The 17,500-nt window shown below is 35.8% G+C and overlaps 1 protein-coding gene across 1 annotated transcript in view; it reads left to right on the top strand.

Annotated features, from left to right (window-relative positions):
* Positions 1–17,500, top strand: part of LOC127959094 (ryanodine receptor 3-like) — a gene marked incomplete at its 3' end in the record, with an annotated part of 50,768 nt that extends 33,268 nt beyond the window's left edge. The window contains exons 21-39 of the mRNA XM_052558084.1: positions 770–1,010; positions 2,114–2,201; positions 2,388–2,480; positions 3,425–3,439; positions 4,356–4,526; positions 4,620–4,679; positions 6,613–6,747; positions 7,447–7,559; positions 8,416–8,512; positions 10,113–10,216; positions 13,341–13,392; positions 13,658–13,711; positions 13,805–13,904; positions 13,982–14,061; positions 14,144–14,220; positions 14,901–14,974; positions 15,932–15,949; positions 17,282–17,362; positions 17,445–17,500. Of these exons, the coding sequence (XP_052414044.1) occupies positions 770–1,010; positions 2,114–2,201; positions 2,388–2,480; positions 3,425–3,439; positions 4,356–4,526; positions 4,620–4,679; positions 6,613–6,747; positions 7,447–7,559; positions 8,416–8,512; positions 10,113–10,216; positions 13,341–13,392; positions 13,658–13,711; positions 13,805–13,904; positions 13,982–14,061; positions 14,144–14,220; positions 14,901–14,974; positions 15,932–15,949; positions 17,282–17,362; positions 17,445–17,500 (1,709 nt within the window). The remainder of the gene's footprint in view (positions 1–769; positions 1,011–2,113; positions 2,202–2,387; positions 2,481–3,424; positions 3,440–4,355; positions 4,527–4,619; positions 4,680–6,612; positions 6,748–7,446; positions 7,560–8,415; positions 8,513–10,112; positions 10,217–13,340; positions 13,393–13,657; positions 13,712–13,804; positions 13,905–13,981; positions 14,062–14,143; positions 14,221–14,900; positions 14,975–15,931; positions 15,950–17,281; positions 17,363–17,444) is intronic.

The following is a 17,500-nucleotide window of genomic DNA, read 5'->3' as shown; positions in this document are numbered from 1 at the left end:
AAAAAAAATATATATATATATATATATATATATATATATATATATATATATATATATATATATATATATATATATATATATATATATATATATATATATATATAAATGACAAATACAGCTAAATATTTTTTTTTAAATAGAACTTTTAAAGCTAGAAATGAATTCAAAAATGTAACAGGATCTCAAAATAACACTCATGAACTCAAAAGTCATGATAAAAGTATGATACTTTAATAAAAAGACATTTAAAAAGTGAAAAAAAAATTCAAATAAACAACAAAAGTTCTAAAACTTTACAATTAAAATGTGAAAATAATTTAATAATAATAATAACTTTAATGAACTCAAAAATCAGTATTCCATTATTATTTAATAAAAACTATAGAGACACGTTTAATCAAATAATACAAATGACCAAAGGAGAAAACACACACACAACTAAAGTACTGAAACTTTCAAATTAAAATGAAGCTGGAAGAATTAAAAAGAAATTCAATATATTTATAAAAACTAGGATAGTATTTCAAACAAATGACCAAAATAACAAACAAATGAAAATGGAAAATTTTAAAATAAAAATAAATTAAAAATAATAACAGAAACTATAGTAGTATCATGGACTCAAAAATAATTCAATTATAATTTAATAAAAATTACAATCATATAAAAAAAAAAAAAAAAAACATCAAAAAGCACTAAAATTAAAAATTAAAAGAATTAAATGTTAAGAGTGTGTGTGTTTGGGTATGTGTGTGTGTGTGTGTGGCAGTGTACGCTCAGCCCATCATCAGTAAGGCGCACGCTGATCTGCTGAAGACACACTTCTTGCCGACGCTGGAGAAGCTGAAGAAGAAGACGGTGAAGGTGGTGTCGGAGGAGGAGCTTCTGAAAGCTGATGGGAAGGGCGACACCCAGGAGGCGGAGCTTCTGATCCTGGATGAGTTTGCAGTGCTGTGCAGAGATCTGTACGCCTTCTACCCCATGCTCATCCGCTACGTGGACAACAACAGGTCAATGACAATAGATATATATTTTTTGCATTATTTTAATTTTACATTTTGATGAGTGCAGTTTTTTTAATTAATAATTAATTTAAAAAATCAGTTATTAAAATTTTACATTTATTTTTGTTTTTCTATTTCAGTTGTCTTTATTTTAAAATTATTTATTTTAACTGTACATTTTTATTATTAACCGTTTTAGTTTGATTTAGTTTTATTTTAAAATTATTTAAGTTTTAAACTTTTATTAGTTAGCTCATTTATTATTAAAATTATAAATGTAATTATGAATCATAAATTATTTATTTATTTTGATTCTTTTTTATTAATCATTTTTATTGAACATATTTAATATTTAATAATTTATTAGTTTTAACTTTTAATATTTTTATGTTTTAACATGATTTTATCTGTACATATTTTTATGTAAGTGTTTTTATTTTGATTAAATTTTTGCATTATTCATTATGGTTTAATGTGTGTTTTACTGATTTATTTTAATTGTAAATTTTTATCATTTATAAAAACATTATAATAAAACATTTTATCATTTATAAAAACATACACATAAGTGTTTTTTCTTATTAGTTTTGTTTTTATAAAATTATTTTAGTTTTAAAATATTTATTAGTAAGTTCATTTATTATAACAACTTTATGATTTTAATTTTTTTTTTTGTATTCATTGTTGTTTAACTAAAAATTTTTTATTTTTAACCAATTTAAGTTTTATTTTACATTTTGATTACTAATTGTTTCATTTAGATTATTTCTTTTTATTTCAAACTTATGCATTTTAATTTTATATATTTAGAATTAATTGTTTAATTTTACATCTTTTATGTTTTACATTGATATAATATTTTTTATTATTTTATACAAATTATTATTTAGACTTTAATCTACTATTTTGATTTGTTTAATTTTTGTTATTATTTATTTTTATTTTATTGGTTATTATTTGATTTCTATTTCTTATTAAACATTATGATTTAATTCATTTTGCTATTTTTATTTTTATCTTTTTTTTTTTTTTTTTTGAACTCACCAGCCCCAGTTTGTAAAGGTTCATTGTGAGCTGTGGTGCACTGATCTGTTGTTCTGTGGGTTCAGGTCTCGGTGGCTGAAGGAGCCGGACACAGATTCCAACGAGCTCTTCAGGATGGTCGCAGAGATCTTCATCCTGTGGTGTAAATCACACGTAAGAGCCGAGTCCATCAGCAGCTTTACGAGGCTCATAATGAAGCGCCGGCTTTAATATCACATCACGGAGGTCTCGTTAAAATGAGCGTTATTTTAATCCCACACGGTCCAGAGAGCATCACATTATCATTCAGAGCAACATCAGGAGCTCAAGGTGCTTCACCGTCCGTCTGTTTCTCTGCAGAACTTCAAGAGGGAAGAGCAGAACTTTGTGGTTCAGAACGAGATCAACAACCTCTCGTTCCTCACCGGCGACAGTAAAACCAAGATGGCAAAGGTACGAGTGAGAACGAGCTCAAAGCAGTCATTTACACCTCTCCTACGTAAAGAAGGATCAGGATATGGATAGATACGAGCTGCTTGTGAAGACAAACCTGAGTGTTTTAATCTTTCATCACACTTTCCCCTTCATAAACACACACGACAGCTGTCATTAATAACTAATATCACACATGCTAATGTCCGGCACGAGATCATCGCTGGAAGATTTGTTTTCACTGGAGAACAAATGAAAGCTCATAATCCTCTCACACATATTCAGATTCACTAAAGGCATGGATTTATTCATTTAAAGCTATATTAACAGAAATGATTTTTCTTTTACTTTGATTTAATTCATAGCCTTTTCTTTTGAGGGTTGATCATTTAAAAAAAATATTATTTTGATTGGTTTTAATTTAAAATATTTTTGTAACTTTACATTTGTATGATTATATTGATTTATTAGCGTTTTATTTTGATTGTTTTATAGTTTTATGATTTAATTAATTGTTTTTACAATTAAAATTCTGTAATTCTTTTTTTTCTTTTTTTTATATTGAAATGAATTTTATTCAGGAATTATTTCTAATTAACAATTTATTTTTATTTTTTAATATACATAGATTTAAGTTTTTGATTATTTTTTAACTGTCTTCATTTTGAAATGTTTGATTTATTTTTTAATTGTCTAATTTCTAGTATTTTGATGTTAAGGATCATTTTTTAACAACTGATATAGCTTTTGATTCAATCACTAATGATGAACTGAATACATTGGATAACTCTCACAGGAAATGGAAAACATTACTCCAATCTCTCAAAGCAAACTCTGTCCCGTTTGGACGGACTGAACTGGTTCAGAAGTTTTGCTGGTCTGATCACAGCTTTAGATCCGGTCGATCAGTGATTGAATGTGTCTCCTTCTCTAACTCTTGTTCTGTCTTTCTCCTTCATGCTCAGTCATTCCTCCCCAAGGTACAGTGAGCTGCATGAGCTCTGATCACTGTGTCTCTGTCATGTTTGTCAGATTCAGATGCGCTTCATCACAGTCACAGCTGATTCAGTTCCACTCTGTCACAGATAGACGCTTACGCTGTTCATTTTCCTGACTTTCTGAAAGGCTCTCAGTGATTTCGGCGTTTGTTCAGCTGTCGCTCTGTCTGTCTTTGAATTAGCTATTGTTTTCATATTTTTCATATTTTTATATTTTTGTTTTTATATTTGAATTTTATTTTTGTGTTTAGTATTTTAGTACTCTAACATACATTTTGCTTCATTAGTTGTTCTTATTTTGGTATGGTTTTTTGTCATTTTTATGTTGATATTTATTATTATTATCATTATTAATCATTCTTAGCAACAAAATCACTTTTAATTTTTGTGTGTGTGTGTGAGTGTTTGTATCAGTTAGGCAAGGCATTTTTTTTATTTAGTAATAGTTTAGTATAGTTTATTTTACCTTTATTTTAGTATTTTTGACTAACAGCAGTGGTTTGAGATTGATGTGGTTTAATGTGATGATGGTGATTGTGAGGGTAGATGATGCAGTGGTTAAAGTCTGTCGTGTGTGTGTGTGTGTGTGTGTAGTATCTTGTGTCAGTAGTGTATCTCATGTCAGATTTGGTTGTTTGCTGGTGTGTTTGTGTTGTTTGTCGGTTCTTCTGGTTCTGTGTGTCGTGTCTAGGCATTTCTTTATTTAAATATTTTTTTAGTTTGTGAATAATCATCACATAGTGGAAGCTTTTGTGCAGATGTCTTTGATTTCTGATGAGAATTGTTTGTTCCTCAGACCAGTATTAGATGTTTTTGTATTTATCGCCATGTGTGTGTGTGCGTGTGTATGTGTGTGTGTGTGTGTGTGTGTGTGCGTGTGTGTGTGTGTGTGTGTCAGGCTGGTGGTCAGGATCAGGAGCGGAAGCATAAGAAGCGCCGTGGAGACTTTTACTCCGTCCAGACGTCTCTGATCGTGGCGGCGCTGAAGAAGATGCTTCCCATCGGTCTGAACATGTGCACGCCGGGAGACCAGGAGCTCATCCTGCTGGCTAAGACACGATACGGCCTGGTACAGGGGTCACGGGGGTCAGGGGTCAATGGTCACCACTGTGTGTGTGTGTGTGTGTGTGTGTGAGATTTAATGGTTTTGTTTGGATTGTAGAAGGACACAGATGAAGAGGTGAAGGAGCACATCAGACAGAACCTGCACCTGCAGGAGAAGGTCAGTCCTAAACACATACTCACACACACAGGCTCACTCACACTCACTCACTCTCTCACTTACTCACACACACAGGCTCACTCACACTCACTCACTCTCTCACTTACTCACACACACAGGCTCACTCACACTCACTCACTCTCTCACTTACTCACACACACAGGCTCACTCACACTCACTCACTCTCTCACTTACTCACACACACAGGCTCACTCACACTCACTCACTCTCTCACTTACTCACACACACAGGCTCACTCACACTCACTCACTCTCTCACTTACTCACACACACAGGCTCACTCACACTCACTCACTCTCTCACTTACTCACACACACAGGCTCACTCACACTCACTCACTCTCTCACTTACTCACACACACAGGCTCACTCACACTCACTCACTCTCTCACTTACTCACACACACAGGCTCACTCACACTCACTCACTCTCTCACTTACTCACACACACAGGCTCACTCACACTCACTCACTCTCTCACTTACTCACACACACAGGCTCACTCACACTCACTCACTCACTCACACTCACTCACTCTCTCACTTACTCACACTCACTCACTCACTCACACTCACTCACTCTCTCACTTACTCACACTCACTCACTCACTCACACTCACTCACTCTCTCACTTACTCACACTCACTCACTCACTCACACTCACTCACTCGCTCACTCACTCACACTCACTCACTCTCTCACTTACTCACACTCACTCACTCACTCACTCACACACTCACACCCACTCACTCACACTCACTCATTCATACTCACTCACACTCACTCTACCACTCATTTACACTCACTCACTCACACTCACTCACCATCACTCACTCACTCTCCCACTCTCTGACTCACACTCACTCACTCACTCACTCATACTCACTTGCTCACACTCACACCCACTCACTCACACACACACACTCACTCTCTCACCCACTCACTTACACTCAATCACTCACAATCACTCTCACTCACTCTCTCACACTCACTTACACTCAATCTCACTCACTCTCACTCACCCACTGTCACACTCACTCATTCTCCTCCCAGTCACTCCCACTCACTCACTCTCCCACTCTCTGACTCACCCTCACTCACTCTCTCACCCACCCACTCACTTACACTCACTCACACTCACTCTCTCACTCCCACTCACTCATTCACTCACATTGACTTACACTCACTAACTCACTCTCTCACTCCCATTCACTCACACTCACTCACTTCTCACTCACAATCACTCTCACTCACTCACTCTCTCACTCCGTCTCACTCACTCACTCCCTCACTCACACTCACTCACACTCAATTTCACTCACTTTCACTCACTCTCACTCACTTCTCACTCACTCACTCTCTCACTCCCTCTCACTCACTCACTCCCTCACTCACACTCACTCACTCTCACTCACACGCACCCCTTTTTTACTCACTCACTCTCATTCACTCACTCTCACACACACTCACTCACTCACTCACACTGACTCCCACTCACTCACTCTCTCACTCCCTCTCACTCACTCACTCTCTGACTCACACTCACTCACTCTCTCACCCACTCACTTACACTCACTCACACTCACTCTCTCACTCCAACTCACTCAATCACTCAAATTGATTTACACTCACTCATTCACTCTCTCACTCCCATTCACTCACTCCCACTCACTCACTCTCACTCACATGCACCCCTTTATTACTCACTCACTCTCATTCACTCACTCTCACACACACTCACTCACTCACTCACACTGACTCCCACTCACTCACTCACACTCACTCACTCACTCTCTCAACTCCCACTCACTCACTCACTCACTCACACTGACTCACACTCACTCAAACTCACTCACACACACTCACTCTCACTCGTCAGCTGTCACTACAGATTGATTCTCTCTGTTCACACGCAGTCGGCGGATCCGGCTGTTCAGTGGCAGCTCAACCTCTATAAGGATGTGAAGGTGAAGACAGATGACACTCTGGATCCGGAGCGGAGCATTGAGAGAATCCAGAGCATCTCAGCCGCTGTATTCCACCTTGAGCAGGTCATGTCACTCAAAGTTAATCGCATGTCATTCTGTCATTTCTACAGCAGCTGCACCATGTCATACAAATATACAGATTCATATCATTTGAATACTGTATGTTTAGATCTTTATCAGTCGAACCCTTCGATCTCAGTTATCACCCTGAGAGTTATTACTCAGTTAATATTGCAATAATTTAACAACATGTTCATGTTCACAGTTCTGATGTCTTTAAATGGTCACCTGACATGCAACTAAACATATTAAATATTAAAAAGCTGTGAATATGTAAAAAAATAATAATGATAATAAATAAATAAATAAATAAATGGTTTTATCTTCAATTTTTCATTCAAGATATTATTATATTATTCATTTATATATTTTCATTCATTTTTATTTAATTGTTTTTTATAAAAAAAATTGCTCATTTTAATTTTAGAATTTGTTAACAAATTATTATTTTTTAATTTAAAAATATACATTTTTATTTGATATTTATTTAATATATCAATAGCATAGCTCAAAACAGTTAATAGATTTGCATTTCCTGCATGAAATAAATATACATAGATTGTAGAAAACAGACTTTAAGTCTAAAAAGTTAAGAAGTTAAAAATAAATTTTCCAACCTTATACTTCAAAAATAAAAAAGATTAGAAGTGTTCATCAAACACTCATGTCTGTCTGTCTCTGTCTCTGGCTGGCTGTGTTCAGGTTGAGCAGCCGTTGCGCTCTAAGAAGTGTGTTTGGCAGAAGTTGTTGTCTAAGCAGCGGAAGCGAGCCGTTGTGGCGTGTTTCAGAATGGCTCCGCTCTACAACCTGCCCAGGTAACACATCTGGAACAGTCTGGCTGTCATCGTGACATTTGATTCAGATCGGTCAGTACTTTAAGACCCTAACCATGAACAGAGGCTGAACTCCAAATGTATGTGATATATATACATCACTTTTCTTTTTTGTGCATTTTTATATATTTATTTGTTTCTGTGTGTGCATTTATATACAATTAAATGTATTATTTTAAAAATAAAAAAAGATTGTTTTAAAAAGCATTTATTGGTTTGTTTGTTTTTTTGTAGATGCACACTTTTATTTTTTGTGTATTTTTATATAGTATGTATTTGCATGCATATATAATTTACTTACATTTTTTTTATATATATTTAAATTGTTAAAATAAAAATAAAATGTTCAACATTTTTCTTTTATCTCATATGGTCAGGCAGTTTAATGTGCTCAGTAACTCTACACTGAAAAACGTCATGATTTTTCCTAATAAGAGCGTGCAGTAATCTCATACTGATTTCAGATCAGTAGTTTGATTTGTAGGATGTGCTGTTATTTCTTCTCTCTTGTTTCCTTTCCTCATCACATCCCTGTTCTCAGGCACACAATTAATAATTACTTCCTGAATTCGTACTGTCACTTTTGGCTGGGCAAAATTCAGGCGAGTTCTTACCGTGACGGTCTGCTGGCTGTGCTGACGGTAACGTAACGCTCAGAGAACGCTCGCTTTGCTCTCTCAACCTCGCCTCCCTGAGCCATGGTTTGGATGAGCAGTCAGATGAACCCTAACTAACTAACTAACTCACTAACTAACGGACTCACTAACCCTCCAGCACTTCCTGTTTCCCAGGCTGCTCCCTGCTAACCGTGTCTGCTCTCTCCCGTCTCCCGTCTCAGGCATCGCTCTATTAACCTGTTCCTCACGGGCTACCAGCGGCTCTGGATCGAGGCAGAGATGTACTCGTTTGAGGAGAAGCTAGTGCAGGATCTGGCAGTAAGTAATGATCTGGTCTGAGGTGACCGCTGGTCTCCACACCGGACCGTGTGAAGCCAAACGCCAGTTTCCTGTCTGTAGCTCTGAGCGCAGCTACTGCTGAAAGACAAGACGACTCAATAAACTCAAAAGATGAATCAATAAAGTAGATATGCGCTGATGACAGGAAATCATTAATCTGTTTTGATTCTTTTATTTTACATTTAATTATTAGTAGCTCAAAATCAATGTAAAACATAAATACATAAAAATGTTTTAGTTGCACAATTTTAAGTTAAGTGTTTTATTTTTGTATTAGTTTTTATTTTTAATTATTTTTTTGTCAGGTCAGTGTATCATCCAGGTATTTGAAGCAGTGTTTTTTGTTTTATTTTAGTATTATTTGTATATATGAAGTATTATAGCATTTTTTTATATTGTTGGCAGTTGGATTTTATTTTAAGTATTAGTAATTTTAAGTGCTTTTGCCATTTTTGTTTAATTCGCATTTAAATCTAACTTAATTTCCATTTAATTTTTATATTTTTATAGTGAGTGTGAACACACTGGTCACACTTGCTATACTCCAAAATGGCATATAATTAATGAAATGGTCTATCCATAAATGCTCCAGAGTTAACCTTTTCCTGTTCAGGTCTTTATTTCCTGCACTAATGCATGCTGGTTCTGCTCAGTGCATTAATGCTTTACCTGCTGAAAGCAGCTCAACTCATCTCTAACTCTCAGTGCATGAAGGACTGAACCGTAGAGATGCATGACTGTCATTTCACAACCTTCAGCTGAACCCTTTTGACCCAGAACATTTACTTGAAGTCCCTCTGAGATTTTTAACAAGACATTATTTGCATATTTAAGGTCTTAATGGTCCGATAACATGCAAATACAATTTCTTCCCTTTTTAGTAGGTGTTTTATTTGAATTGTTTTGATTGAAACAATCAAAATAAAACACTTGATAATAATTAAATATAAACGTACATTTAAATATAAATATATATATATATATATATATATATATATATATATATATATATATATATATATATATATACATTTAAGTTTATATTTAATTATTATCAAGTGTTTTATATTGGTTATTTAGATTTATTTTGACTAATAATTAATTAATAAAAACGTTTAAAATAAAATACAAAAAATATATATATATTTTATATTTTATAATATATATATATATATATATATATATATATATATATATATATATATATATATATATATATATATATATATATATATTTATGTATTTATTAATTAATTAATTAGTTTTCATCCACTCACAAACCCCAGTTTATGTAGTATTTTAATTGTACATTTTTAATAATTAATTATTAGTTTTCATGAGCTCACAAACCCCAGTCTATGGTATGATGCTGTTGGAGTACCATGTAATTATATCAGAGTACTATGGTAACACAGTGATACAGTGATCGTCACTCATACAGGCTGAGATGAGTGGATTCACTGACGGCTGATCTGTGAGAGACAAGTGAGATGTGCTGATAGACCATCACTGTGTTAATGTAGCTGATCTTAAACATGATTGAAGTTTCTCATGTGTGTGTGTGTGTGTGTGTGTGTAGAAGACGAAGACTGATGAAGAGGAGGAGGAGATCACAGACACTCAGCCAGACCCTCTTCATCAACTCATCCTGCACTTCAGTCACAACGCACTGACAGAACGCAGGTGAACACACTCACTCTCACACTCACACACACACTCACACACTCACACACTCACACACACACACACACACACACACACACACACACACACACTCTCATTGACAAATTGCAGGTGAACACACACACACTCAGGGCCGGTGCTACCTAAAGGCAGAGCAGGCAATTGACTAGAACCTCTGGATTCTCTCAGATACGCTTATACTGCTTATATTCATCAAACCTGCATTTATTTAAACAAAAATACAGATTTTTTTTTTTTAATACAGATGTTAAATTGATTAAAGTGATACTAAAGACTGATATTGTTAAAAAAGATTTCTATATTTTTTTACTTTTTAATAATAATAAAAATCCTGAAAAAAGTACCACAGGTTATAAAATAAATAAATACACATTAACACGCTCACTAGCACTAATGCACAATCACATTCACACACTTGCACTAATGCACACTCACACTAACTCTCACTCATGCTCTACACGCACTAATATCATGCTCACACACTCACTTACACTAATTCAAACTCACTCACGCTCACACACTCACACTAATTCACGTTCACACACTAACACTCACTCATGTTCACACACTCAAGCTCACTTTTACTAATGCACGCTCAACCACTAACTCTCCCACACTAACACTCGCACTAATGCACGCTCACACTCTAACACACACTCACGGTCACACACTAACACTCACGCTCACTCGCACTCTCACGCTCACTCACACTAATGCACGCTCACACTCACACACTAACTCACTCGCACTCTCATGCTCACTCACACGAATGCACGCTCACACTTTAACATTCACACACTAACACTCATGCTCACACGCACTCTCACGTTCACTCACACTAATGCACGCTCACACTTTAACATTCACACACTAACACTCACACTCACTCGCACTCTCACGCTCACTCACACTAATGCACGCTCACACTTTAACATTCACACACTAACACTCACGCTCACTCGCACTCTCACGCTCACTCACACTAATGCACGCTCACACTTTAACATTCACACACTAACACTCATGCTCACACGCACTCTCACGCTCACTCACACTAATGCACGCTCACACTTTAACATTCACACACTAACACTCACGCTCACTCGCACTCTCACGCTCACTCACACGAATGCACGCTCACACTTTAACATTCACACACTAACACTCACGCTCACTCGCACTCTCACGCTCACTCACACTAATGCACGCTCACACTTTAACATTCACACACTAACACTCACGCTCACTCGCACTCTCACGCTCACTCACACTAATGCACGCTCACACTTTAATATTCACACACTAACACTCAGGCTCACTCTCACGCTCACTCACACTAATGCACGCTCACACTTTAACATTCACACACTAACACTCACGCTCACTCGCACTCTCACGCTCACTCACACTAATGCACGCTCACACTTTAACATTCACACACTAACACTCACGCTCACTCGCACTCTCACGCTCACTCACACGAATGCATGCTCACACTTTAACATTCACACACTAACACTCACGCTCACTCGCACTCTCACGCTCACTCACACTAATGCACGCTCACACTCACACACTAACTCACTCGCACTCTCATGCTCACTCACTCGAATGCACGCTCACACTTTAACATTCACACACTAACACTCATGCTCACTCGCACTCTCACGTTCACTCACACTAATGCATGCTCACACTCTAACACTCACTCGCACTAATGCACACTCACACTAACTCTCACTCATGCTCACACATTCACTTTTACTAATGCACGCTCACACTCTTAACACTCACGCTTGCACACTTACTCTCACTCATGCTCACACACTAACATTCTTGCTCACTCGCACTAATGTACACTCACTCGCACTAATGCACATTAACACTCACACTAACTCTCACTCATGCTCACACACTAACATTCTTGCTCACTCACACTAATGTACACTCGCTCACACTAATACACACTAACACTCACTCATGCTCACACATTCACTTTTACTAATGCACACTAACACTTACACTCACTCGTACTAATGCACACTAACACTCACACTCACTGGCACTAATGTAAACTCACCCACTAACTGATGCTAACAAACAATCACTCCAGTTCTCACACTGACACTCACGATCACAGACTACACGCACTAATATCATGCTCACACACTCACTTACACTAATGCAAACTCACTCTGGCTCACACACTTGCACTAATTCACGTTCACACACTAACACTCACTCATGTTCACACACTCAAGCTCACTTTTACTAATGCACGCTCAACCACTAACTCTCCCACACTAATGCACGCTCACACTCTAACACACACTCACAGTCACACACTAACACTCACGCTCACTCGCACTCTCACACTCACTCACACTAATGAACACTCACACTCTAACACTCACACAATAACACTCACTCACACTAATGCACACTCACACTCTAACACACACACTAACACTCACGCTCACTCGCACTAATGCATGCTCACACTAACACACACACTAACACTCACACTCACTTGCACTCTCACTCGCACTAATGCACGCTCACACTCTAACACTCACACACTAACTCTCATGCTCACGCGCACTCTCACGCTCACTCACACTAATGCACGCTCACACTCTAACACACACACTAACACTCACACTCACTTGCACTCTCACTCGCACTAATGCACGCTCACACTCTAACACTCACACACTAACTCTCATGCTCACGCGCACTCTCACACTCACTCACACTAATGCACGCTCACACTCTTAACACTCACACACTAACTCTCATGCTCACGCGCACTCTCACGCTCACTCACACTAATGCACGCTCACACTCTAACACTCACACACTAATGCACGCTCACACTAACACACACACTAACACACACGCTCACTCGCACTCTCACTCACACTAATGCACGCTCACACTCTAACACTCACACACTAACTCTCATGCTCACGCGCACTCTCACACTCACTCACACTCTTAACACTCACACACTAACACTCACTTGCACTAATGCATGCTCTTGGATGATGGAATGATGGAATGACCTGTTTGATGTGTTATATGGAGTGTGATCTGGTTTCAGCTCACTAGAAGAGGATCAGCTGTACATCGCATATGCAGACATGATGGCTAAGGTCGGTGTGTGTGTGTTATGAAATCATCAGATTATCAATCTGTCCCGCTTACTCTATGATCAAATTAATCAAATCATAGACAATGCTATTCATATACATAACTTAATATGTAATGTAATATATATATAAAATAATATATAATGAATATACATTAAAATCAGTTAATATTTATAGAATAGTACACAACTTATTTACATCAACACTTTTTGTGTTCACGTGTGGTGAACGCATGTAATTGTGGTGTGACGCTGTTCTTCATCTGTAGAGCTGTGCTGAAAATGAGGAAGAGGATGAGGAAGGAAAAGAAAAAACATTTGAGGTGTGCAGAGAATACATATGACACTTAGATCAGACAAACATGGAGACCTTCAGAACCTGATGTGTGTGTGTGTGTGTGTGTGTGAGAGATCAGGAGAAGGAGATGGAGAAGCAGAAGACTCTGTACCAACAGGCCCGACTCCATGACAGAGGAGCAGCAGAGATGGTCTTACAGATGATCAGCGCTAGTAAAGGTACACACACACACACACACACACACACGGACTCTGAGGGGTCATCATCACTGAGTGTGTGTTTGATCGTGGTTCAGGTCATTTGGGTCCAATGGTCACGTTCACGCTGAAGCTCGGCATCTCCATTCTCAACGGTGGAAACATCACAGTCCAGCAGGTGCGTCATCATGAACACATTTATCCAGGTCCTGTTTCACTCACAATCTCATGAGTGATTTACAATCATTTCTACGGCACAGAAAATGCTGGACTATTTGAAGGAGAAGCGAGATGTGGGTTTCTTCAAGAGTCTGTCAGGACTGATGCAGTCGTGCAGGTGATAACTCACTGAATGAGTTTACATTTATATTTTATTTGGATTGTTTTTATTTAAAAATATATATTTTTATTTTATTTCTATCATTTTAATTGTAAAATTAAATATTGTACGGTTGTAAGATTTAATGAATTGTTTTATTTGGATTGTTTTATTTTAAAATATTTATTTTTATTTAACATTTTTATTTAAGTATTTTTTCATTATTTTAATTGTAAAATTATATATTGTAAATTTGTATGTGATTTGATTATTTTTTTTATTTTATTTTTATTAAAAAATTATTTATTTTAATCTTTTTTTAAAGTTTTTATTTTGTGATTATTTTCATAAAAACATTACTTATGTGTTTTATTTTGATCATTGAAAATTTTATTTATTAAATATCGTAAGGTTGTATGATTTGATGGATTGTTTTATTTGGAATTGTTTTTATTTTAAAACTTTTTTTATTGTATTTTATTTCCTTATTAGGATTTTTTTTTATTTCAACTATTTAAATGATTCAAATATATATTTTAATTGTTAAATACATTATTATTTATAATAATCATTATTATTTATTATTATTTTATTCGAGTGGTTTTTGTTTAAAAATTATTTCCCTGGAGATTTCAGATTCTGTATGCATTTAGTAAATGCTTTTATCCAGAGTGACTTACAGAAGTCTGTGTGTGCAGTGTTCTGGATCTGAACGCGTTCGAGCGTCAGAATAAGGCCGAGGGTTTGGGGATGGTGACTGAGGAAGGCTCCAGTAAGTCTCTCACACACACACACATTCATATGATCTGATGAGAGCGAGAGAAACTCATTCTGCACTGTGATCAGCACTAATGCACTAAACAACATGCACTTTTATTAAAACCTTTTTTCAACAAGGATGCGAGATCAAAAGTGAGAGTAAAGACATTTCTAACGTTACAGTAGATTTCTGTTTTTAAATAAATGCTGTTCTTTTTAACTTTTCTTTTTTGTGAATCCTGAAAAATAAAATGTATCAGTTTCCACAAAAATATTAATGTGTTCAACACTGATGATAATCAGAAATGTTTCTTGAGCAGTAAATCATCATACTTTCATGATTTCTGAAGATCATGTGACACTGAAGACTGGAGGAATGATGCTGAAAATACAGCGGAGCATCACAGAAATACATTACACTTTAACACAGATTCACACAGAAAACAGCTGTTTTAGATCAGAATAATATTTCACTATTTTTACTGTATTTTGATCAGATAAAATGCTGTTAGATATAGAAACAATTTTCGTATTTGAAGGTTACATGTTCTTTTTATAGCAATAGAATTAAATGATGCATAATTCATAACCAAACCCCAATCCTAAGACTATAGTAAGTACATGTTGTTAATTAATATTACTCTTATTGTATAATCACACTGTAACAAGGACTCCTTCAAAAACGCTCCTGGTGCAGTATTACGTCACACACACGCTTTGAGTTTTCACTCTTCGCTCTGTATCTGTTGTTCTAGAGTCTCACGCTGTGCACACAGTACTATCTCTGTATAGTTTGTTTTGAATGACTGACGTTCACGTTCGGCTCATGATTCAGACGGAAGTGATGGTGATGTTTCAGTGTCAGTATCTCTGGTTCTTCTGGAAGTTTCCGTCTCTTCTCCTTTTCTTATGTCTGCTGTTTTTCTATGTTGATTTCTTTCTTCTTGTCATCTTTTGTCATCGGTGGCAGTCAACGTGAGGGAGCGCGGTAAATACACGCTTCAGATTCTCCTGTCTGTCCGTCTGTCCGTCCGTCTGTCTGAATGCAGTGCATGTGTCATGTGACAGGAAGTGAACCCCACTGACGTCTGCTGGTCCCTGCTTTCTGTCCGTTTCTCTCTCTCTCTATTTCTCGCTCATCTTCCTGTCCTTAATAAGTGCTTTCTGTGCAAATGATGCTAAATTCACACAACTAACGAATCAAACCCTTCAATGTTTCGCTGGTTTTGTTCTAGATCAGAGTAGACGACAAGCTAATTATGAAAAAAAACTAAAAATGAATAATTAAAATAAATAATTTTCAAATAAATAATCAAAATAAACTGCCAACTAATTAAGTTAAATTAATATTAATATTTTTTAAATAGGAAATAAACAATGAAACACTTACCAATAAGTAGTAAAATGTCAAATTAAAAGGAAAAGTTTAAAAATAAAAACGGTGAAAATAAAAACACCTACTAATGATTAAATAGAAATGTTAAATTAAAATGAATAATTTTAAAATAAAGGAAATCGCAATAAAACACGTACCAATTAATTAAAAATATCCATAAAAATTATAGCAAAAAGCAATCAAAATAAAACACCTACTAATTAAAAAATGTCAATTTAAATGGGTCATTTAAAAATAAAGAAATCTTGATAAAATACCCAATAATAATTAAAAAAGACAGATGAAAATACATTTTTTTAATTAAAACTATCCAAATAAAACAGCTAATAATAATAAAAAATAATAAAAAATAAAAAATCTTAATTAAATAATAAAAAACACCTAATAATAATTAAATAAAAAATTTAATTAAAATGATTCATTTTAATTTGATATATTATTGAATTATTAGTAGGTGTTTATTTTTTTATTTTTAAATGAACACTTTTATAATAAAATGTAAACTAAAGATTCAATCTTTTATTTGTCTACTTGTTTGTGATGTGACCATTAACTGGCATCAGAAAACCATAATTGTTAATATGCTTAAAAGGTAAGTTCTTAAACAAAAATGGATCTTATAAATCACCAATCATGAACACATAGTTTATATTTAGATATATGTATTGTAAGAAGATCATTATTTACAGTCTGTGTTCTGCTGCTTGAGCTCAATGTGATGTAGTCAAATACTGATGGAGAACGTGATCAGACAACCTCCTCAAATAAGATGTCAGGTGGATCAGAGCATGTCACGGTAGAAGAGTTAATTAACCCATTAACACTGAATGCTGATGAACGGCCAGCTGACAGAAGCTCTGTGGAAGTGTGGATCTGTTAAAGCAGATCTTTGAAGGAATCTGAAGTGTCTCTGTTTCCCTGAAGGCTCTAAAGTTCTTCAGAATGACGAGTTCACCAGAGATCTGTTCAGGTTCCTGCAGCTCCTGTGTGAGGGACACAATAACGGTAAGAAATCTGAATAACAGATCATCTGAAACACACAAACGTGTGTGAGCTTCTGCTCAAGTGACGCTTGAGTGTGTTTCAGACTTCCAGAACTTTCTCAGGACGCAGACAGGAAACACGACCACAGTCAATATAATC

The sequence above is a fragment of the Carassius gibelio genome, chromosome B6 (genome assembly GCF_023724105.1).
Source record: "Carassius gibelio isolate Cgi1373 ecotype wild population from Czech Republic chromosome B6, carGib1.2-hapl.c, whole genome shotgun sequence".
Taxonomy (NCBI): domain Eukaryota; kingdom Metazoa; phylum Chordata; class Actinopteri; order Cypriniformes; family Cyprinidae; genus Carassius; species Carassius gibelio.
This window is presented reverse-complemented; position numbering and strand designations above follow the sequence as displayed.